Genomic DNA, 23,184 nt, shown 5'->3' on the forward strand with positions numbered 1-23,184 from the left:
TTTTATTGTGACTGTACAGTCTGCCTATATGTTGTAAAGCGCTGCGCAAACTGTTGGCGCTATATAAATCCTGTAGAATAATCATGTATCTATCTATACAAATATATTTTGTATGGGGTTCATAAAGCGATAAAAATAATAAAGATTATGCCACAAGTCAAGACATAAAATTAAAAAAATACATAATTTATTACAAAAAAACAAAGCAATGATTCAAACAATTGTATCTTATTTAACAACATAGTGTACAATATAATTTTCCGCCTCATGAGATTTGATCTATATAGTCTGCACATTGCATAAAAACATCAGAAAAATACATTAAGGCCAGTTCTACTGAAAACAGCTTGATATAGAAGAATGTGGGGGTTATGTCATTTATGTAACACTCAATTCTTAATTCTATCTTCTCCATTTTATAAAAGTCCCTCTAAATGATTTCATTAGCTATATACTTCAATGTTTCATAATTCTCCTGCATAGCTTCAAACACACAGCCCCACACTTCCTAGTCCTTTTTTCTGTGCCATTTCTGTCACATGTGACAGAAAATAAAACAAGGGTCAGCCTTTAAAAAAAAACAGTAAATACTTACTTGTCAAGCTGCCCACACCATCGACCTTTGCACTATTGCAGAGCTACCTTAGTCTGAAAACTTTGTGGTCTCTCCTGTTGACCCTCACATCTCTACCGAACATGGCGGTGATGTAGGAACTGCAAGGGAGACTAGGCACCTGACACACCCAGAAGTGTACCAGACACTGAAGATCTTTAAGCAAGCATATCTCTTCAACACAGTGGAGTTTAATGGCATGAGCAGCAAAACAGATAGGTGATAATTGTTTTCATTTACTGGCTAGGGGAGGAATTGAAGTGCCACACCACTGATACAATTTTATTCCAGTAAGGGCCAAAGGGACAATAGGAGTATCCATCGCCTATAACCCCCTTAAACAAGGCTTACAAAACAAAATAATATATCAGGGCTAAAAAATAACTGAATTTTGGATAGTATTTTATCCAGTGTGATAATTAAAGAGGAAGTAAACTCTCCCACTCTGATGCTGCTTTTCATTTCGTCCATTATAATAAGTAATTATTAACTGTAATCCAGTCCAAATAGCATATTACTTACTGTTTAAAGAAACTTTTAAAAACTTGTTTTCAGGGGTTAGGCAGCGCCATCTTAAGTATTGTTTTCTGAGTTCACAGTAGAATGTATTTCTGCCCTTACATTGAGCACTTCCTGTACTGTTAACCAAGCCTCCTTCTCAATCCAACGTTTCTATGGCAACCCTGTTTCACTGCTCATAGCTGACTTGTTTTATTTCATAGTATTTACTTGTGCCTATTATCTAGTGTTTGCCTGTGTCAGTCTTATCAGCTTCAGCTGATAAGACTGCAGTAATTCTGTCCGATGCCCACGTTTACACTGCATGTGATGTCACATGGTCACATGGGGTGTAGTATGAAGCTCTGAGTGATTATGCAGTCTAGTGGGATTTCAGAGTTGTGCCGTAGGAAGATCTGATAATAGACAGATAAGTACACAGAGTGTGCCGTAAATCAGGGGAGATCTGGGCATGCTCAGTGAAGTCATTCTAAAGAACAAAAAGGATTACAATACTAAGCAAGTAAGGAGATATCTACAAGCAGTGTTTGTTAGGATTTTTATGCTGATTTACATGGGACAAAGTTGTCGGGGAGAGTTTACAACCACTTTAATGGGCCTCCAAAATGTGTTGAATGCTCCTTTTAGCGTCTCTTTGACCCCGACTTGAATATAATTGTATAAAATTGGACTGTTGAACGGTGGTATGATGCTTTAATTTTTCTTCTTGCTGTTTTGTGCTAGAAACATAGGAAACTGTGGAGATTTGCTGGAATGCAGAAGCTGCCTGTTTGGTAACCAGATCACATACACCAACATCATAACAATACTGTTGGATAGAAATACCAGTTGGACAACTTTTGTTTTCAGCACTATCTTTACTTTTACCGGCTGGCGCTTGTTTCATTTTAAATATATACACACAGATAAAGTCCATGAGCAGAGATGGGAACTGGGAGGTTTTATTTAGGAGGCATATAACAGTGTTTAACCACATGCCGACCAGCAGCTGCAGTTGTACTGCGGCAGAATGGCACGGCTGGGCGAAGCGACGTTATGTGGCCACGTCGCTTCACCCTGTGGCCACTAGGGGCGCACACCCCCGGAGCCGATGCAAGTGCCCGGCGGTCACGATCACCGCCGGGCTCCCACGATCGCGGCTGACACATGGACAACCGGGATCTGTGTGTGTAAGCACACAGTTTCCGGTTCTCTGAGGGGAGAAGAGACAGATCATCTGTTCATACAGTGAATGAACAGCGATCTGTCATCTCCCCTACACAATCCCCTCCCCCTTCAGTTAGAATCACCTCCCAGGGAACACAATTAACCCCTTGATCGCCCCCTAATGTTAACCCCTTCCCTGCCAGTGACATTTTTACAGTAATCAATGCATTTTTATAGCACTGATCGCTGTATAAATGCCAATGGTCCCAAAAATGTGTCAAAATTGTCCGATGTGTCCGCCATAATGTTGCAGTCCTGATAAAAATCGCAGATCGCCACTATTACTAGTAAAAAAAAAATAATAATAAAAATGCCATAAAACTATCCCCTATTTTGTAGACGCTATAACTTTTGCGCAAACCAATCAATATACTCTTATTGCGATTTTTTTTTTTACCAAAAATATGTAGAAAAATACTTATTGGCCTGAACTGAGGAAAATATTGTTTTTTTTAATATATTTTTGGGAGATATCTATTATAACAAAAAGTAAAAAATATTGCGTTTTTTTAAAAATTGTCTCTCTATTTTTGTTTATAGCGCAAAAAATAAAAAACGCAGAGGTGATCAAATACCACCAAAAGAAAGCTCTATTTGTGGGAAAAAAGGGCATCAATTTTGTTTGAGTGCAACGTTGTACGACCTCGCAATTGTCACTTAAAATGACGCAGTGCCGAATCGCAAAAAGTGGTCTGGTCAGGAAGGGGCTAAAATCTTCCGGGGCTGAAGCGGTTAAAAGTACTTTGAAGGGTTTTGCATTACAGTCTGTGAAGGTCCTGTCTGATCTTCTGGCTCTCATGTCTGCTCATGAACTCCAATTGTGTGTATGATCATCTGGTTCTCATCTCTGCTCATGGACTTCATTTGTGTGTATGATCTTCTGGTTCTCATCTCTGCTCATGGACTCCATTTGTGTGTATGATCTTCTGGTTCTCATCTCTGCTCATGGACTCCAATTTTGTGTATGATCTTCTGGTTCTCATCTCTGCTCATGGACTCCATTTGTGTGTATGATCTTCTGGTTCTCATCCCCGCTCATGGACTCCATTTGTGTGTATGTAATCTTGAGCTAAGAACTGGACAAAGCTGTGGAGTCAGAGGAAGGAGAGAAGCCTTGCTGCAACATGATTCCTGTAGTGGCAGCAGAGCTTGTACATATCTTTTGCTTCATTTTATTTAGACTCTTTAGTCCCAGCCTGAACAATATCTGTATTTTGCATGTCTGAAGTGTCTTGGTGTCAAACAGCCAAATTATCAAACTGATCAAACCGTTCTGTAAATTTCCAGTTTGGCGAGCTTACAGTTCTCTCTTATAATTGTATCATGTTCCCATCTTGCAAAGTGCCTGGTAATCCAATAGTTTCTGCATTCTGAGTAGATATCAGACTGACTTGATATTAGCTTTAGTCGTTACATGCTTGTTCTACATGTAGGTCAGTGACTAAGAAAATATTAAACCCAGAAAGAGTCAGTTAATTTGGTATTTTCAGAAGAAGGTCGGCAACTTAAACTTATGTATTTCTCTTAGCACAGGTTCGATTTTTAAGTTAAGAAGTAATCAACAAGAAAAGCAAGGTAACTTAGTATATTTGTAAAAATGGATAATGCATAGTAAAGGAAAAGGAAAACATCTAAGGATGACAATGTATAATGATGAGGACTCTTAAATAGCAGCAATGTTATTTTTCACATAAGTATTTTTATTCTGTATATGAAAAACTGAGCTTGATTTGATAATAAAGAAGGCCAGTTAGCAGCAGGCATCTGTAATGATCTAAATCCCCATTTTCGAATTGCTCAGGACATCCACTATAGGGGAATTACATTAAAGGACACATTTAATAATTAATAATAATAATTAGCCTTTAAGAGTGGAGATTTAGATTCTTACTAATGTCTATGTCTAAATTCTGTTCTAAGTTACACCAAGCGAGGTATAAAGGATAGCTTATAGTCTATGGGAACATTGGCAAATCCTGTCATTCGTGGAGCAATATCTTCTTCTGTAAATTTAGTCTCAGAGACAAGCGTAAAATTCTGCAAAATGGTTGTCAAGAAGAGAAAGAGCTCCATTCTGGCCAGACCTTCTACCAGACAAATCCTTTTTCCTGAAACACAGAATAAATTCCAAAATAATGAACTTGCTGCAAAAAAAAGCTTTATTCTGTAAGGAAATGCAAAAACAAATGATCATTTTAAAAGTAAAACTTTTCAGGACAGAAACATAAGAGGTGCAGTAGCCAATCGGTTTTGGAGGGTACAGGTTTGATGCTCCAATCCTTACTGTGCTGATTGGCCCTGTGCTGATCACATGCACCCTCCCAAAAAAAATTCTCTGGCAATACACACCAAACTGAGCATGAGCAACCTGACTCCTAGGGCTCTGTTCTATTAGGAGATGGATTAACCACTTAAGGACCGAGCCTCTTTCTGAGATTTGTTGTTTACAAGTTAACAACAGTTTTTTTTGCTAGGAAATTACTTAGAACCCCCAAACATTATACAATTTTTTTCAACCTAGAGAATAAAATGGCAGTCGTTGCAATACTTTCTGTCACACCGTATTTGCGCAGCATTCTTACAAGCGCACTTTTTTTGGCAAAAATACACTTTTTTAAATTAAAAAATCAGACAACAGTAAAGTTAGCCCAATTTTTTTTATATTGTGAAAGATAATGTTACGCCAAGTAAATTGATACCCAACATGTCACGCTTCAAAATTGCGCCCGCTCGTGGAATGGCGACAAACTTTTCCCCTAAAAATCTCCATAGGCGACGTTTAAAAAATTCTACAGGTTGCATGTTTTAAGTTACAGAGGAGGTCTAGGGCTAGAATTATTGCTCTCGCTCTACCGATTGCGGCGATACCTCACATGTGTGGTTTGAACACTGTTTTCAAATGCGGGCACTGCTCACGTTTGCGTTCGCTTCTGCACGCGAGCTCGTCGGAACGGGATGTGTTTAAAAAAAAATGTATTCTTATTTATTTTACCTTTTATTTTTTATTTTTGCACTGTTTTTTTTAAAGAAAAATTGTGTCACTTTTATTCCTATTACAAGGAATGTAAACATCCCTTGTAATAGAAAAAAGCATGACAGGGCCTCTTAAATATGAGATCTGGGCTCAAAAAGACCTCAGATCTCATATTTACACTAAAATGCAATTAAAAAAAAAAAAATTGTCATTTTAAAAAATGAAAAAAAAAGAAGGTCCTTTAAGAGCTATGGGCGGAAGTGACGTTTTGACTGCGCTTCCCCCCTGCAATGATATGGAGACGGGTGGGGGCCATCTTCCCCTCACTCGTCTCCATGTCAGACCACAGGAAGGATCCGATTGCCTCCGCCGCTGCTGACGGCTCCGGTAAGCGGCGGAGGGCCCTCCGGGGGGCCCTCTCCCACCGCCGATAAAAGTGATCTTGCGGCGAATCCGCCGCAGAGACCACTTTTATTTTAAACCGGGCCGCTCACTGAAGAAGAGGATACCCGGGTTATGGCAGCTAGCTGCTGCCATACCAACTATATTCCGCTTCAAACAGCCGACGTATAACGACGGTGGGCGGTCCGAAAGTGGTTAAGGACAGTGGAAGAAGGGGAGGGTCAGAGAAGACGGGATCAAACAGCCTTTTTACACAATGCAGAGGATAAACCCTTTAGGTTCCACAATGAGTACAAGAAGCATAATTTACTGCATATACATAACTATTTTACTGTTGTGGGTTTAGTAACACTTTAACTGAAGGGAGGTGAATGGAGGTGACAGAGTCACTACATATTTACTACTGTAGGTACATTTCCACTTGAACTATTGAACTGGCTTTTCACAGCCAAGCAGATCAAGATAGGCTAGAATAAATGTATAAAGGAGACTAGAGTGCCACATTCTGGCTTGAAATGAAATAGTCATAGTTAACATTTCATATTGCCTAAAAAAAATCATTGAGTGTGACAAGCGGCACTGGCTTCAAGAAAACGACTGTAGTGCTGCTCTTTTCTTTAGAGATGTGTATTTTGCTGCATGTAATAAGCAATTAGATTTATCTAATTTATTTGTTCCTTGTATTTGCATTGTTTTCTCCTTTTTTTATTGTGATTATTTGTAACATATCACTTTAATTTTTTAATGTTACTATTTTTAACTTATTTTTACATTGAGGCTAATAAGAGGCTATTTTTTGGCATAAAAAAGGCCCAGAAAAATTTAAGGGAGCTTCTGTAACCTCATTAATTTCACCTTCTACATTGATTCCAATTCATTGAGCCTAAATGCCAACATTTTACAAAAACCCCCTAATTTTCACCAACATTTTCGAGAATTGCAAATCACTTAAGATATTTTGCTAATGTTCATTTCTTTTCTATTTAATGAAAAAAGTAATACATAAACATACATAAACCAGATCTAGTTCTGTTATAAATTCACATACTTGCATGCCAAGTCTTTATTTTGTGTACCTTTTTTTTTTTTTTTTTTTTTATCATTTTATTTTATTCTACTTCTTCTCATGAAATATATGTGTTTTACCTATAGAAAATGGCATGAAAGCATCACTCTTCTTAAAACTCCCAGATTCATCAAGGAAGTGGCAAGGGTTGAATTTGTCAGGTGTGGAGAACTGACTGGGATCTCTCAAGACAGTACACAGCAGAGGGAAGACATCTGTACCCTGGGTCGAAGAATGAGGTTTATTAAGAAAAGTTATAATTATTACAGGATAATTATTTAAATATTGTTGTATATATATATTTTTTTTTTTATAAATTATTATATAAATATAAAACAAATTATGTTCTTAAAGTGGTATTAAAGCTTTGTTAAAAAAAATAAAAAATAACAGACATGTTATACTTACCAGCTGTGTGCAGGGGTTTTCCACAGAGCAGCTCCCATCCTCTTCTTTTTGGGTCCATTCTCCGCCTGCGCTTCTGGCTCCCCACCCTAGAACAGTGCCCCCAGAGAAAGATGCTTGTCTTAGGGGCACTATTGCGTGCTCTCTCCCAAGCTGCTGTTCTATGTGTCCATAAGACACATAGAGCTGCATCTCGGCCCCACCCCCTCGCTCTCTCCTCCTTGGCTGACGCCGCTATCTCAATGGGCTCCCGCCGCTATCTCAGTCAATGAGGAGGGAGAGTCCTGGGACAGCCGAGGCTATTGTGAACATCGGTGAATCAGAGGGAGCTCAGGTAAGGATTAGGGGGCTGGGAGGGGCACTGCACACAGAAGATTTTTTACCTTCATGCATAAAATGCTTGAAGGTAAAAAACCTTCAGCCTTTAGAACCACTTTAATAAATGTACACAGTTTGAATATAAATTATTTTATTTGTCAAAATATTTGTAATAATGTTAAACCTTTTTTTGTAATATGCATATCCCTGCCACACTACACAGACAGGATAGTGACGCTGATCTTTCCTATTGTAGATTTATTGGACTAAATGAAAAGTATCATCTTTGTAGCACTACTACCTTTAATGAACAAGTCCTATCTAGTGTTTTACAATGTAGTAGAGTCATGATTGCCTCCCAGCGCATAACCTCCCATAATATTTGTTCTGAGGATTGTGGGTAGATAACATACTACTGTTATGTTGTTATGTTGAAATACATAAATGATTAACTAAATACTTAACCTAATGGCTAGATTATTTAAATTCTTTCAATTTCTTCCATTTGAAATCAGCTAATATAACATTATTACTTTATACTTTAAAATAGGCTACCTATTCTCTTTTCTCTCGTGTTCTCTCTCTCTCTCTGTAGACTGACCTTCTCACTAATTTCCCAACAGAAAGCAGATAAAAGTATTAAGAAATAGTATGTTGAGTAAAAAAATAACATGGACTATATCCAACTGTGTTCACAAAAAATACATAATGACAAAATATAATGGTTGATCAGCTTTTATAAAGCATATATAATTCCTATGTAAGGGGACTTTCTATGCTTCTATGCTACATGGATGCACTCCAGAAACAAAACATTTTAAAAGCACTTGCAGTTTTAATGACTACATGCAACTGTCCCTGCTCCTGCCTGTTCTGTGAATGGCTATAGGATATCACCATAGAGGTGATACTCATTTAGTGCTCTTTTGGCCCTATTAGCTCTCCTGCTAAACAAGAGAATAAGGTTAAACTTCAAGTCAATACACTGGCTCCATTGTTTCTGTGACATTTGAATACATTGTGCTTTAATAATATTCATATTCTGGAATAGAAGTTGTGCCTCTTGCCTTAGGGATGGTGAATCCTCGGAATGTTGTATCTCTAATGACAGTATGGGGAACATTCATTGGAATGACATCGCTGAACCTCTGTATCTCATGGATAACCGCATCCATATAAGGCATTTTGCTCCGGTCCTCAATACTCGGACTGCGGTTTTGACCAATCACTGAGTCGATTTCCTTTTGTAACTTATCTAATATGAGAAAAACACATGGCCAAAATCTCAACAATAGTAAAGCTTATAACACAGTATACAGTTTTATAGTAATATCTGCAACACTACCATATTCCCTAGTAAATTACAGGTCAGCCCACACAATGCCTGCCCTCTGATGTGTGCAAATCATATCTTTATTTCCTGAGTATGTTAGAGACCCATAGAAATAAAAGCTGACCATTGCAACTGAGGGCATTGTTCTAAGTGTGTAAATACAACCACAGAAGATGCAGTGGGTTATGTCAGTTTTAAGCTTGGACTGACTGCAGAAATTCATATATCTATTGAAAATTACATCACAGGTCATATGTGTTTGTAAAGTTGGTCCTGGCTGCAGAGGAACGGGAAGCTTCTCTAGGCAACTCTGCAAGTCAGCAATCTCTTCTAAAGTTATGATCTATCTTGAAAAATATATAGGCTGCACTTAAAGCGATTGCAAACGTTATTTAAAAATAAATAAACATATTAAACTAACCTGCCCTGTGCAATGGTTTTGTACAGAGCAGCCCTAATCCTCCTCTTCTGGGGTCCCCTGCCAGCACCCCTGGCCCCTCCCCTCTGTCAAGACTTGTGTGGGCCCAATCCTGAGTTGTGCTGTGTGTGTCCATTGACACGCACAGCACAGCTTGGTCCAGCTCCCCCTTTACAGTCTGTGATTGATAGCAAGGGAAGCCAAAGGCTCCCACTGCTGCCTCCACAGCCAGTGAGAAGAGAGAGAGCGGAGAGAGACACTGTTCTTGGGCACAGCGCTGCATCAAGATCAGGCACAGGTAAGTGGAGTATTAGCGTTGGGTACAGCATTGCACAGTCCTAGGGCACACTTACACATGGTCTCGAAAGATGAGATGGCCATCACATTTTGAGAGACCCTAATCTGGAACATTTACAGTTTACAGTTTATATTAAAAAAAAAAACACATACAAAAACACAAAAAAAACATAAAAAATAAAAAAGCCAAAAATAGTTGTGGTTTTATTTTTCTTCTCTCTCTATTGTTCTCTCTCTTATTTTCACTCTCTATTTCCACTCTATTGTTCGCTCTCTATTGTTCTATATCTATTGTTTTTTCTCTATTGTTACTGTATTTTAGGACTATAGTGTTTTATATTTACTATGTTTTATTGTATTTGCTTTGCAGGTATATGTCTTATAGGGCGTACACACGGTCGGACTTTGTTCGGACATTCCGACAACAAAATCCTAGGATTTTTTCTGACGGATGTTGGCTCAAACTTGTCTTGCATACACACGGTCACACAAAGTTGTCGGAAAATCCGATCGTTCTGAACGCGGTGACGTAAAACACGTACGTCGGGACTATAAACGGGGCAGTGGCCAATAGCTTTCATCTCTTTATTTATTCTGAGCATGCGTGGCACTTTGTCCGTCGGATTTGTGTACACACGATCGGAATTTCCGACAAAGGATTTTGTTGTCGGAAAATTTTATCTCCTGCTCTCCAACTTTGTGTGTCGGAAAATTCGATGGAAAATGTCCGATGGAGCCCACACACGGTCGGAATTTCCGACAACACACTCCGATCGGACATTTTCGGAAAATCCGACCGTGTGTACGGGGCATTACTGTTATACTGTAATGTTACTTTGTTTTTGTGTTAACCATCATTTGCTTAGCAGGTACGCCATTCAGCTGCAGCACGGGTTTATTTATTCTGACAGCAACAGTGTTTGCTCCCATGATATGTAAAGCCGTGATTCCAGCGCTGTAGGAGGTGATTTCACTACAACAGTTAAAAAGAAGAGCATATATGCCGAAGCATGGGGGCAGGGGTGGAGGAGTGATTTGCTCCTAACATTAGGGGCGGATTGCCCCCATGCTTTGGCATATATTTTTTAGGCACAGATTGCGTTAAAAAATCAAGTTGTTTTATTGAGTTAATGTTTAATCGTTACCATTGTTTTCTTTTCAGGCATGCCATTCAGCTGCAGCACTGATTTATTTATATTGACAGCAACAGTGTTTGCTCTCACGTTACGAAAATCAGTGACTCCAGCACTGTAGGAGGTGATTTCACCACCACAGTTAAAAAAAATGGTGCATGTATGTCCATCATTAGAAGTGGGAGGATGAAGGGTGGTATTCTAATAGTGGGCATACCCACCGATCAATCTCTTTTTTTCATGCAGCCCACAGGCTGCATGAAAAAAAGAACATTACAATATATGTCCAACAAGGACCAGCAACGTACTGGTATGTTGCTGGACTTTGAGTGGTTATACCAGAATAATGCCTGCAGGTTTAGGTATCATCTTGGTATCATTCTTTTCAGCCAGCGTTTGGCTTTCATGTAAAAGCAATCCTATTGCCTAATTAGCCTATAGACTGCTTTTACTAAATTGGGGTCATTTGGGGGGGGTTTGTACTGCCCTGCCATTTTAGCACCTCAAGAAACGAGATTGCAGCATTAATAACTAAAAGCTGTGTAAATTCCAGAAAATGTACCCTAATTTGTAGACGCTATAACTTTTGCGCAAACCAATAAGTATATGCTTATTGACATTTTTTTTTACCAAAGACATGTGGCTGAATACATCTTGGCCTAAATGTATGACTAAAATTGAGTTTATTGGATTTTTTTATAACAAAAAGTAGAAAATATCACTTTTTTTCCAAATTTTTGGTCTTTTTCCGTTTATATCGCAAAAAATAAAAATCGCAGAGGCAATCAAATACCATCAAAAGAAAGCTCATTGAGCAGCCAAATCTTCCGGGGCTGAATTTGTTAATGTGAAGAATGCATTAAGGTAAAAAAAAGTTACCTTTTTGACCACTATAATATAAGTTCATCTCGGTTCACCGAGTGGGCGTAATGATGTCACTTCTACACTCTGCCCTACATTTTGCAGATGCACAAAACATGTAGGGTTGATCTTTAAATTGGCCCAAACCAAACAAGTAAACTAAATAGCCAGAATTGAGCAGTATATTCACATAAATCTCTGACTACTACGGCCCGAAATTATTAACTTAGTGGTGGTATTACTACTGCCACTAAATTACATTTTCTGGCCTCCCAACCGTCCGCTTGTTTAGAATTTAGTCAGTTGGTAATTACTGTCACCTGGGACCACCTGATGATTTGCTGACATTCAGCAGCAGACTGGAAAACTGTCATTCACATTGGGAATAGGACAACAGAGGATTGTTCAGGTGCGGGTCGTTGTGCTTGTGATGGTGGATCATTGGGGAGTCACTCATAACTGATGATGACTTCACATCACTGAAAAATGTGATTGTTGTTGAGCCTACATTGTGGGACATGTTTTTTTTTTTTTGTATGGTGTCTTGTGTTTAAATACTTTGTTTTATGTGAATTACTAACAAGAGGTACTAAATTTTTAATAATCATTCACGTGGAGAGGGCTGATATATGGGGGCCTCCTTGTTTTAAAGGAGGCTTCAAGATTTCTATAAGCCCCCCTGCAGATACCCACATCAACCAGACTAGGCATCCTCCCAAGTTGAGGGCATGTAGTTCAGGAGCACCTCCCTTTCCTGGTCAGTCAGGCTACATCTTCATCTGCAGCTTATGTGATCTAGTATGTTTCCAGAGGGGGGGCACACTCACTGCCCACTTTTTTCTGGACACCCAGTTTACGTGCCTGGATATGGGATTGAGATGAATTTTCAGGGGGACCCCAGGAAAAAAGGATTTGATTGATTTTACCTTGTATCTCTGGATATTTAAGGAGAATGAGGAATCCATGTCTTAGAGTGGTACTAACTGTCTCTGTCCCAGCAAAAAATAAATTGAGGACAGTCAGAAGTAAGTTCCTCATATTGAATTCAGATGCAGGGTCTTCATTGTCCTGAAATAATAAATGAAACATATGGTAATCCATTGGAAACACATTGGCCAATGTTCACTGCACTTCCCATTCTAGCACATTAGGCCCATTATACATGGTTTAGACTAGTGGTGGTCAACACATTTGATATAAGCCTCAAGTGCGGTCCTTGACATATCCAAAGTGCCACACATAATATTCAGTAAATGTGATTCATGTTAGAGGATTTGCTGGAGACTATAGGAGACAATTAAGACTAGAGATATACAGTATTACTTGAAACTGATAGAGAGCACTATCCTTTCACATTTGTGCTTCATACTAATTCCGTCAAAGTTTCTTGTAGCACATGATATCTTTCTCCACAGGGTCCACTTTAAAACCATAAACAGAAAAAAATCGATGGACTGTGCAGAAAAAAGCAGGATTGTGTGAAAGGTGGAATAAAAAATATATTTCCTTTAATGGCTTCAGTAAGCCCATAGGTACGGAAAACATAGACTACTTTTTGCAGCACAATAATGGCCAAAGGACCACAGACCAGGGGGTTAAACAATGGTTCCCACCATTTTCAAACTTCAGATGTTCACAGAGCCTAGAATAGTTCATAAGCTCTTACATCCTAGAACAGAAAAGGCCTAAAGGCTGTGTTAATAAAGCAGACCTGCCATGAATGTAATGCCTACTTTACTGACAGTCCCACCCCAAAAAATAACAATAGCTTAAAATGGCAATCAAAATTAAGGCTTTTGCAATTAAATGTCTTAAATACATTGGCACCCACTTCTGATGCTTCTGGGAAGTGCAACGGTGTCACAGTGCCTCACTGCTGCCTCCTGGTAACGTTTAAAGCTCAAAATCCCAAAAGACATGCATTCAGGACATTAATGGAGTGCATTCTTGTGGGATTTTGGTGAGGTATAATAATATCACCTGTGTCTCCTGGATTTTTTAATCCTTTATTTTGATCTTAATTTTAAGCTTTTGGTATTTTGGAAGTGGGAACTGTCAGTAAAGAGGACCATCCATTTTTATGGAAGCTCTACTTTAGGAATGACTCTGTATACCTGCTGCATTTTAGTGATAAAACAATCAATGTAATCTCTTGGTGAACTTGGGTCCAGTGATGCTTGGTTCATCTTGACCCTCTCGGACACAAATACCAGCAGCCTCTCCATAATGGGATTGATTCTCTGATGCGGTCCAGGAACATAATCCATTATCCTTGGGATTATTTCCTGCAGCTAAAAAACAAAAAGCCTTGCTTTAACAAAGTTTCTTTCAGGATAACTGTTTGCATTGCCTAAAGGCAGTCAATACTTTTACAACCTAAATTTTAAAATGGCAAATAATAAAATGCTTAGGGATTTATTTATCAATGTTTCATCCAAGACTCTCACAACCTTCACCCAAGATTTATCCATTTTCTAATTGAATCATATGAGGGAAAGGGTGAAAGTTGTGTGAATCATATGGCATTTCTCAGAGCAGGTTTCCTGTAATCAGTGGACCATGCCTACATATGTTTTGTTGAAATAGTCACTTGTAGTCATCATTGGAACTGTAACGGTGACAACCTTGGTGAAGAGACAAACAATGATCTCACTCTATAACAGGAAGTGCCTAAACAAGCACCTTATGACAGGATTACCAGGCATTATTTTATGAAAGCGGCATATATAAAAGATAATAAAAATGACTTTTGATATTACTTTGATATGTAAAATCTTATATAAGGTTTTAGTGATTGGACTTACACATACTTTCAACAGAACTTTGTGAAAAAACTGAATTTTTGTTCTTAATAAAATCTTTTACATAAGTAGAACCTAAACCCTAAAAGTGACCTATCTGGGTTAACTTGCAGCACCTGTCATCACTTGATTCAGCTGAAACATGGACCTCGGCCTAGTTTACAGTTGTGGTTGAGGTGGGGTTGGTAATAATAGTCAGTCTAACTACTTTTTTGCACCCCCTCCAAGCTGCAGAGTCAGCAAGCAAAGCAAAATGTATCCCCTCGTCATGTTAGTGAGTGGTACAGGCTGTCAAAAGACAACCAATCAAATGTATGGGGCCATGCCAAAACCACCCTGCAACCAGTTGAGAGACAATATAAGGCCTCCTCACCACCTGTCAAATTACCCCTGAAAAGCTGTTATAATAGGGTTTGATTTACAAAAGAAGTAGAGACTGTTCATTTAGCAATCTGAAAATTCACTAATGTTAATAAACAATGTGAAGCTTTGTTCAGTTTGAATACACAATCTTGCAAGCGTAATTAATAAAAAAAAAAAATATTTGTTTGCACATGATTGAAGTGAACACAATTTCTCTTTACATTTACATTGATCCTAGAGTTGCTTAAATGCAATGCATGTTATGAGACAGGGCCAAAAAAGTATCCTGACCAAGATTCCAACCAAGGCAGAAGTGTTAGCCACTGTACTGCCCTATGATGCATAGTAAAACTTGTTTTGAAAACTGGTTAGAATTGAAATACACATAAATCAGGATGTCTGTAGTGAATGCAGGTAGGTACCTGCCCACAGGTGGAGCTCAATATCAGGAATGTTTCATTGAATAAGTTTATTAGCTTCAGAAACTTCAGATCTTCATATTCAAAGCGGTTTCCAAAGACAACTGAGCAGATGACATTGGAGATGGCTTGAACAAGGATATTCCTGGGATCTACGGGCTTTTCTGTGAATGAAATCAAATACAAAATGTAATATAAGTTGTACAGTAAAACTTGCGTGTACAAACAGGTCAGTGACTATCAATAGAGGAATTAAGAGAATAAATCTTTTTATTTGTAAAGCTGCAAGCTGGCCTGCTGGACACTTCAGTAGCTCTGCCACCAGTTTTGCCCCTTAGAGAGATTATAAAACTTAAAAAATAAATGTCATCTGCTTAGGAGCTGAAAGGCCAAGTCATTCAGAGGACAAAGTATGGGTTTAATTTAAAGTAAAATTTGTCTCTTGTCCACATTTCACCCTCTGGTAAATAGTTTCATTAGTTTTTTCATGCAATGGTGAAAAATTATTTTAATTTGCAAACAATAAGTTGTTGGCAACGCAAGGTAAAAATGGTGAAAAATGGTGAAAAAAGATTAAAATGTCACAAATGACCATTGACTTCACAAGGAACTGATAGATTTTAGATTTGCCCAAATATAAATGGATCCTGTGTAAACATACGTTTGAAGTTGTGAAGCTCTTTAATCAAGCACTGGGCTTCCTCTTGGATTCTCTCCTCGATACTCCTTTTCCCCATTCCAAAATTCCTCAGGGTGGTGAGGGAGAAACGACGGAGCTGTTTCCAGCGTTCCCCGTTACTGAACACAACACCTGCAACACAAATTCAGACAGACTAGCTAATGTTCCAATAATAAAAATATATGGACCAGGAGAAAATGCTGCAATACTCTTCAGTTTGTTACTGCCTCTGCCTTAAGTTGAATGACAGCCAACCTCAGTCAATAAACTTCCTCTGAGGCCAGGCTGTCATGGACTTTTCCAAGGGTACATCATCAACTTAGCCTGGGCTCTGAAAATTACTGCACTGAACGACCCTCACATGTCCTTAAATGAGCACTTTTCAGTACAAGACAAATGACTGCCCACTACCCCCAGCTGTTTGAGGGTTTGGTAAAAACTGGAGTTATTAGGAGTTACATTTTACAGCTAGATTTCTGCTTCTGATTATTTGCTCATTTGTGATGTTCAAGTGGGGACAAAGAAACACCTGGGAAAGTGTCAGGGGGTTTATGAAACTAACTGGGAATTTTAACAGGGCTCTTCGTAAAGGAAAAATTACAACCATACCAGCCCATGTCCAAATACAAGAACAAACAGGGCGCTGGTATCTGATTTTTCTGGGCACACTGGCTCCAATTCAGCAGCACTCCACAAAATGGAAACTCCCCTGAGGAAAGGACCCAGACTTCAGAATCCGCAAACAAACAAAAGGTTTTTCAAGATAAAATTGATTTGTAGCAGAAAAATTCCAACATGTTTCAGGGGCCAAACATGCTCCCACTTCATCAGAGCTACAAAATAAGTACAAAATAAGTACAAATACAAAGGTACAGTATATACCCTTTGATGTTTACATTTATTATTTTTTTACTTGTATATTCATTTATATATTCGTGACCTTTTACTTTTCTATCTATGACCTTTGTGATGGTTTTGTAGGCCATTGGATTGCATGTCAGCTGATGTGGCTGCTTTGGTGCCTGGAGCAGAGTATGCCCATTTTATGCCTAAAAAACAGAAAATGCCCACTTAGTTTAGATAAAGATCATGATAATTGCTGGCTGGAGTTGAGAAGAGCTGATTACCTTTCTGTACTGATTACTTTTCTATACCCCACTGTCTGAGACATCTTAGCTCTGGAAGAAGAAGAATCTTTTCTTTGATATATAGCACAGGCCAAGCACAGCAACAGATTCAGTAGGAGGAAGCAGAGTCTTTTAGTTGCATACATATTGTATATTCCAACAGTGGACTAAAAACTGATTGGCTGCTTGCACTACACAAATGGCCATTGCACTTTGCATGCTGTCATTAAAGCAGATGCACTAAATGCAGATGTCCTACTGAATTACTAATGGTTCAGGGGTGGCGAGGTAAACTGTCTCAGATTTTGGGTGTAAGATGCTATGGGATCTGACTTCAGGATGTATGATAAATGATGATGGTGACCATGGTGAAATAGGAAATGTTTCCATTGTATACTGGACTGTAAACTGTATACTAGACTGTAATTTCTGTATATGGACTAAATGTTGATCTTTGGACTGTATGTATTCAATTCTAAATAAAAACTGTTTTTTTGGGGGATAAAAAAAAGCAGATACATACTTATCTATAAACTCTACTAAAAGTAGATCTGTAGGAAACTACCAAAAAAAATTCTAAGTATTTGGCAGAGTTGGTTGAACTCCCCAGAGGTGGCACCCCTACAGTTGGCCCTGGACAGGTTACTAATGGGAAAGATGATTCTTTGTACTGACTTCAGATGCTCATATGGGAATATGGATGACCTGTCAGAAGTGACTTGCCCTTTTTTTTCTAAAACACTCAGTCCTGAATGTATGCTACCAGTTGGACTGACCTTTTTCTTTTAATTTAATTTAATTTTTCTTCTTTTCTGATCGTTGTTATGTTTGCTTGTTTGCACTCTACTTATCAAAAGAGCTTGAAACTCAGGGTATTATGCAATGCTTCTCGGTCATAAAATTGATGAGTTGGAGATACAGTTATTACCATTCATGTACTGCTCTGAGGATTGAAACTCCTGTTTTCCATGGACTGTATGCCTATGCAACTGCACCATGTAATGCCTTGTGTTCTATTCAATAAAAAACTATTTTTTTTTATTAAAAAAAAAAAAAAAAAAGTAGATCTGTGGAAGATATTTTGAGGTATTTGTGTTCACCCTCAATTATTACTGTATGAATACGGGACCCCTCAAAAAAGCTGTGCTGTTTTCTGGTTATGACGCTGCCGTTCCCCCCTCCCCTCCCAACCACTTGTCCCCTCAAATCCATGGTTTTAATTTACTTTCTGACACCAGTGCAATGATCAATTTTACATTCAATCAGACCCATCCAATCATCATCTTTACTCAAACTCTGACCCTCCCCTCCAAGATTCCCCCTTGGGATGGGCTATGCCATCAGAGTGCCGAAGATTTAAAGAGTGCATATCAGCAATTTTCACAGCTTTAAATGAAAATATACCCATATAGACTGTTCACTGCCAGCTATTCATGCTGGATCTACCTTGTCACCATAATCATTGCCAGTTTGTTAAAAAAATGATCAAATACTTACCAAACCCATCAAAGATTTTGTCCACTGAATGCATCCTCCCTCTGCCACTGAACTCCTCCCCTTGGTCAACAAGAGCTTCTTTTACTGCTGTATAACCATTTAAGATTACTATTGGCCGATGGCCAAAATAAAGGGTGTACACTGGACCATAGCGAGCTCCCACCTATACAGAGAAACAGAAATATGCATATGAAAAGGTTATTAACAAAGTGCATTCTGTATGACTTTGAAACCATAGTATTTTTAGCTAATGATAATATGAATCAGTTTCTAATTGCCATGCCCCAAAATGCATTGCCGCAATATATTTTAGATTTGATAAATGCATAAGATTTAATAAATATTTTTAACCAAAATTCACACAACTTTCAACTAATATTCACACATTTTCAAATTGGATTTAATGGAAACATTTGTGACTCTTGGGTTAAAGTTGTGTGTATTTTGTATGAAAACACCTATAGATAGACCCCTAAGTGCATACTTTATGTTTTTGTGCTCTTTTATGGACTCTTCATCATCTACAAGATGATTATGGAGAGAAGGAAGATTTCAAATTTTTCTGTAGACAATTTTTGTTGTTGTTGCTTTTTATATTACTACAGGTAGATGGCCAAGAGAACTATAAAAAAAGAAAAAGGTCTACGTTCTAGTTATATACGTGATTTTAATCATTTTTTTTTTCTATTTTACTTTATGTTGTGGTGAGTGGGTAAAGGGCAGATTGACTCATATTCCCATATTATCTTGAGAGAGAAGGACAATTTTTGAATTTTCACTGCTGATTCCGATGAGTATAAGGGTTGCTATCAATATTGAAGGGGGCTATATATATGACTGGTATGTCAAGCTAATCTCTATTGAAAATGTTTAGTTTTTCGTATCTTGAGCTGTGACCATGGCAAAGAGTACCAAACCACCATTAATTCTCTTCACATACCCCATACTGTTTTATGGCACCAGTCACATATTCTCCTATAAGGCCATCTAATATGTATGATCTACAGTGTGGATGTGCCACATCAATAGAAAAACAGTACAAGTTTCTGATAGACTAAAAAAATAAAATAGATTGCTAACCTCCATAAGAGATTTTACCATCTCCCCTCTTTTGATCTGTAGCAGATTTCCAACCAAGGGTAGAGGAGTTGGTCCTGGGGGTAAATTCCTCCCTCTGTATAATTTGTCCCATGTAGAGTAAACGACGAGACATGAGATTAAAATAGCCAAGATCAGGGTTCCGAGTGCAGTCAGATCCATCTTGTTGCCAGTTGGTCAACAAGTATACTATGAAATCTCTCTATATATACAGAGAATCTGGGGTTCATCAAAGACTTTAGGTTACATTCACAGGATTCTTAATTCTATTATATAACAATTTTGCCTATAGTAGAAGTAATTTCATAGCAGGCCCTTGTTGTAAATTGAAAGAGAGGATTTTAACAGGACACAGCGCTCATATCAAGTATCACCAACCATTTATTGTGATCTCATTAAACCCTTAATCCTAATCCGTATTAGGCATACCCGTGCCATGCACTGAAACCTGACCCAAATTCTGTGTGTTTGTTTAGTTGAATATCCAAGACTGGGATATATGTGATTGCGTGAGACCAATTTCTGTTTGCTGTTGAAGTATAGCCCTATATAATTGTTGTCATTTACTGTGTTGTGCTGCAAGTATGTGTTTAAAGATACACCATGTACTGTTCACCGTGACAAAAGAGTTTTCTTTTTCAAATTTGTAAATGATATCTGGGAGTTAAGTTGGAACTCCAGGCAATACTAATAATGATAGTAATATTAGGTCTGTTCCCTTTAAATATCCCCTACTTGCTGTTAAAGTTGTCAGTATCTTCTACACACACAATTCACCTCCTCTCTACACCACCACTCTAAAAAATCATGTTATTGGTGCTCACCATTGGGACTGACCCAAAAACCTATATTATTTCCCTGTAAAATGCATAAAATTTGTAACTAACTTAGAAGTCAGTCTGGTTCTCCAAGGGCCCAAACTCTTCCATCCTATGCTAAACTTCAAGTCACTAATATAACTCCATAAAATGTTTCAATGTGTAACAAAATACCTGTAGTATTTTCTAAAAATATCCCCTTGGAGGCCCAGGATTTGAATTTATCTCTTAATTCTCTAAAAATATTGGAAACATTCCATCTTCCCAAAAAGTTGTCATTGGTACGGATGATTGAATCTGCCTGTTTCCCATTCTTGAATAGTTTTATGAACTCTATTTGAAGTTTGGATTTTGCAAAAATTGCAACTGAGCCTATTAGGGCTGGGTTTACACTTAATACGGATTCGGCTCACAGCAGGGGGTTCGGTGCGTCCCTGTTCACCATTTCTGGAACAAATCAGGCCCGTTTTTTTGCCTGAATTTGGACCTGAAATGTAGCCAAAGACGCACAGGTCCTTAGAGCAATCCGCTCTGCAGCTGCCCCAGGGCTGTGTGAACAGGTTCCATTGAGAGCGGTCACAATCTCCTGTCATGCGAATTGGATGCGGGGAAAGCCACATCCAATTTGCATAAGGGTGAACCCAGCCTAAAGTTTAATCATTTTATTAAATTCTGGCCTTCTGTAGGGCTACTAAACAAGATATTTCAAACAAATGGCATGGGAAATTGAACATTGCCATAACATCATGTACCAATGCTAAAATAAAAAAATGAAACACAGAAATAAAAAAAAACAATAGTGTCTCTCCCTGTACAGGACAAGACACACTAACAATATGATTGCTACGAGCCCACCCTTTTTTATAGAAAGGGGGTTGGGTTATCAATTTCTACAAATGGCTATTGTTATTCAAATGGGAATCATCTATGCACTACACTATAGGTTGTCCTTTATTTCTTGTAGGGAATCTATGAACTTTGAACTTTGAAAACCTGACAATTTGCAGGATTCACAGCAAACCTATGGTAGCAATGAACCTGAACCTTACCCTAGTTATTAGTACCATGACTCTTCATTCCTGGCCCCCACTATCTAACAATCTGTTGCTGCATTTTGCAATAGGCCAAACCTGTGCATCGGGAAACAAACCGGGTAAAGTTTAAATTAAAGTATGGCAAATCAGTATGTAGCACCCTGGAGTTTAGGCAGTGTTGCTCCCCACAAATGTACTTGCCAGGAATAATTATCCTGGTTGATTGTTAGAGATCTATTGATTTCTCCCTAATGCCGCGTACACACGATCAGACTTTACGGCATACTTGGTCCGCCGTACCGGATTTCGTCGGACAATTCGATCGTGTGTGGGCTCCAGCGGACATTGTTTTCTCAAAAGTTTGATGGACTTAGATTTGAAACATGTTTCAAATCTGTCCGACGGACTTGAGTCCGGTCGAAAAGTCCGCTCATCTGTATGCTAGTCCGACGGACAAAAACCGACGCTAGGGCAGCTATTGGCTACTGGCTATGAACTTCCTTGTTTTAGTCCGGTTGTACGTCATCACGAACGAATCCGTCGGACTTTGGTTGTTCGTGTGTAGGCAAGTCCATTAATTTGGAAAGTCTGTCGTAAAGTCCGTTGAAAAGTCCGCCAGACAAAGTCTGCCGTAAAGTCCGCTCGTGTGTACGCGGCATAAGTTTGACCTTGTTGCACTTTACTCTTCTACCACTAGGTGGCAGGGTACTTGGTGGTACTAGAAATGAGAAGGGCAACGCAAGGTCAGGTTATGGTTATATGGGGTGTCTCAGTCAATGGGCAGGGGTTTTCTTGAATCCCTTGGCCTGCTGGGAGAACCTATATATTCGGGTGGAGTCAGGTGATCTGTGTTCTGTGCCACCTGGATGGCTGTCTGGGTGGATGTGTGTTGTACTGCCCAGGCTGCTAGGCCGGAGATTGGGCCTATCCCTGGAACATCTGGCTGCCAAGCTGTCTGAGGGCCTATCCAGAAGCAAGAGAGCAGATCAGGGTTGGGACTGCGGCTTGCAGTCCAACCAAAAGTGACGGTTCTGCCGGCCGGAGAACCTGTCATGGTCGGAGGTAGAGGGAAGCTGTCGCCAGTAAGGGACTATCTGCCTAATTACCAGGGACCACAATGAGTAACTGAAGCAAGTACCGGAGCAGAATTTTCACCAACCAGAGACGGTGAAGAATCCGGAAACTTCAGTGGGTATCAAGCCAGGGACCCAGCCAGCGGAGGTGACGCTTGCAGAGCAGCCTTGTGTGTCAAGCCAGGGTCCGAGCAGGCCAGCGGGGGTGAAGCTTGAGAGGTATCTTGAGTGCCAAGCTAGGGACTCAGCAGAGAAGCAGGGGTGACGCTTGAGGAAGATACCACCGTAAAGATTGGAGGAGCTCAAGGGATTCAGTAACAGTGAATCAACGGGTCTAGTGGGTTGAAGAACTACAAGGAGTGATTGTAGTGGAAAATAAAGGAACTGTTATGCTTTGTGTTAAGAACTGTTAAAGACTGTTGCCATAGGAGACAGCATTCCTACACATGCAGATGTGGCATCTTGCTGGATGCCTTTCTCTGCATGGCACTCCTCCTATTGAAGTCTCGGTGTCAATTAATCTTGCAACTACCTAAGGGTGTCCTGGTCCTAACCCTCTCTCCCCCAAAAAATTTGTTAAGAGAAATAAACTTTCTTTGCATTCACGAAGTGTCTGGCGCCCAAAGGAGGCCTGGGACCTTGCTACAAGTAAAAAGATAGAAATTAAAGGATACGTTTACCTTAAAAAAATATTTATATATATATATATATATATATATATATATATATA

General features: G+C 39.0%; 1 protein-coding gene across 1 annotated transcript; it reads right to left on the reverse strand.

Annotated features, from left to right (window-relative positions):
- Positions 1 to 165: 165 nt before the first annotated feature.
- LOC141107678 (cytochrome P450 2G1-like) lies at positions 166 to 23,069 on the reverse strand. The gene is made up of 9 exons (XM_073598582.1): positions 19,512 to 23,069; positions 18,432 to 18,594; positions 15,790 to 15,939; positions 15,132 to 15,292; positions 13,660 to 13,836; positions 12,472 to 12,613; positions 8,571 to 8,758; positions 6,861 to 7,002; positions 166 to 4,446 (listed from the first exon to the last, which is right to left on the reverse strand). The coding sequence occupies exons 1-9, from the start codon at positions 19,689 to 19,691 to the stop codon at positions 4,259 to 4,261; spliced, it is 1,491 nt and encodes a 496-aa protein (XP_073454683.1). The 5' UTR covers positions 19,692 to 23,069; the 3' UTR covers positions 166 to 4,258.
- Between the last annotated feature and the right edge of the window lie 115 nt (positions 23,070 to 23,184).

The sequence above is a fragment of the Aquarana catesbeiana genome, linkage group LG09 (genome assembly GCF_042186555.1).
Source record: "Aquarana catesbeiana isolate 2022-GZ linkage group LG09, ASM4218655v1, whole genome shotgun sequence".
Classification (NCBI taxonomy): Eukaryota; Metazoa; Chordata; class Amphibia; order Anura; family Ranidae; genus Aquarana; species Aquarana catesbeiana.

Coding starts and splice junctions, on each gene's coding strand:
- LOC141107678 (XM_073598582.1), bottom strand. CDS start 19,691: ATGGATCTGACTGCACTCGGAACCCTGATCTTGGCTATTTTAATCTCA. Junction 12,614..13,659: donor TTATCACTAAAATGCAGCAG/GTATACAGAGTC, acceptor TTATTATTTCAG/GACAATGAAGACCCTGCATC. Junction 7,003..8,570: donor GAGGATTCACCATCCCTAAG/GCAAGAGGCACA, acceptor TCTTCGACCCAG/GGTACAGATGTCTTCCCTCT.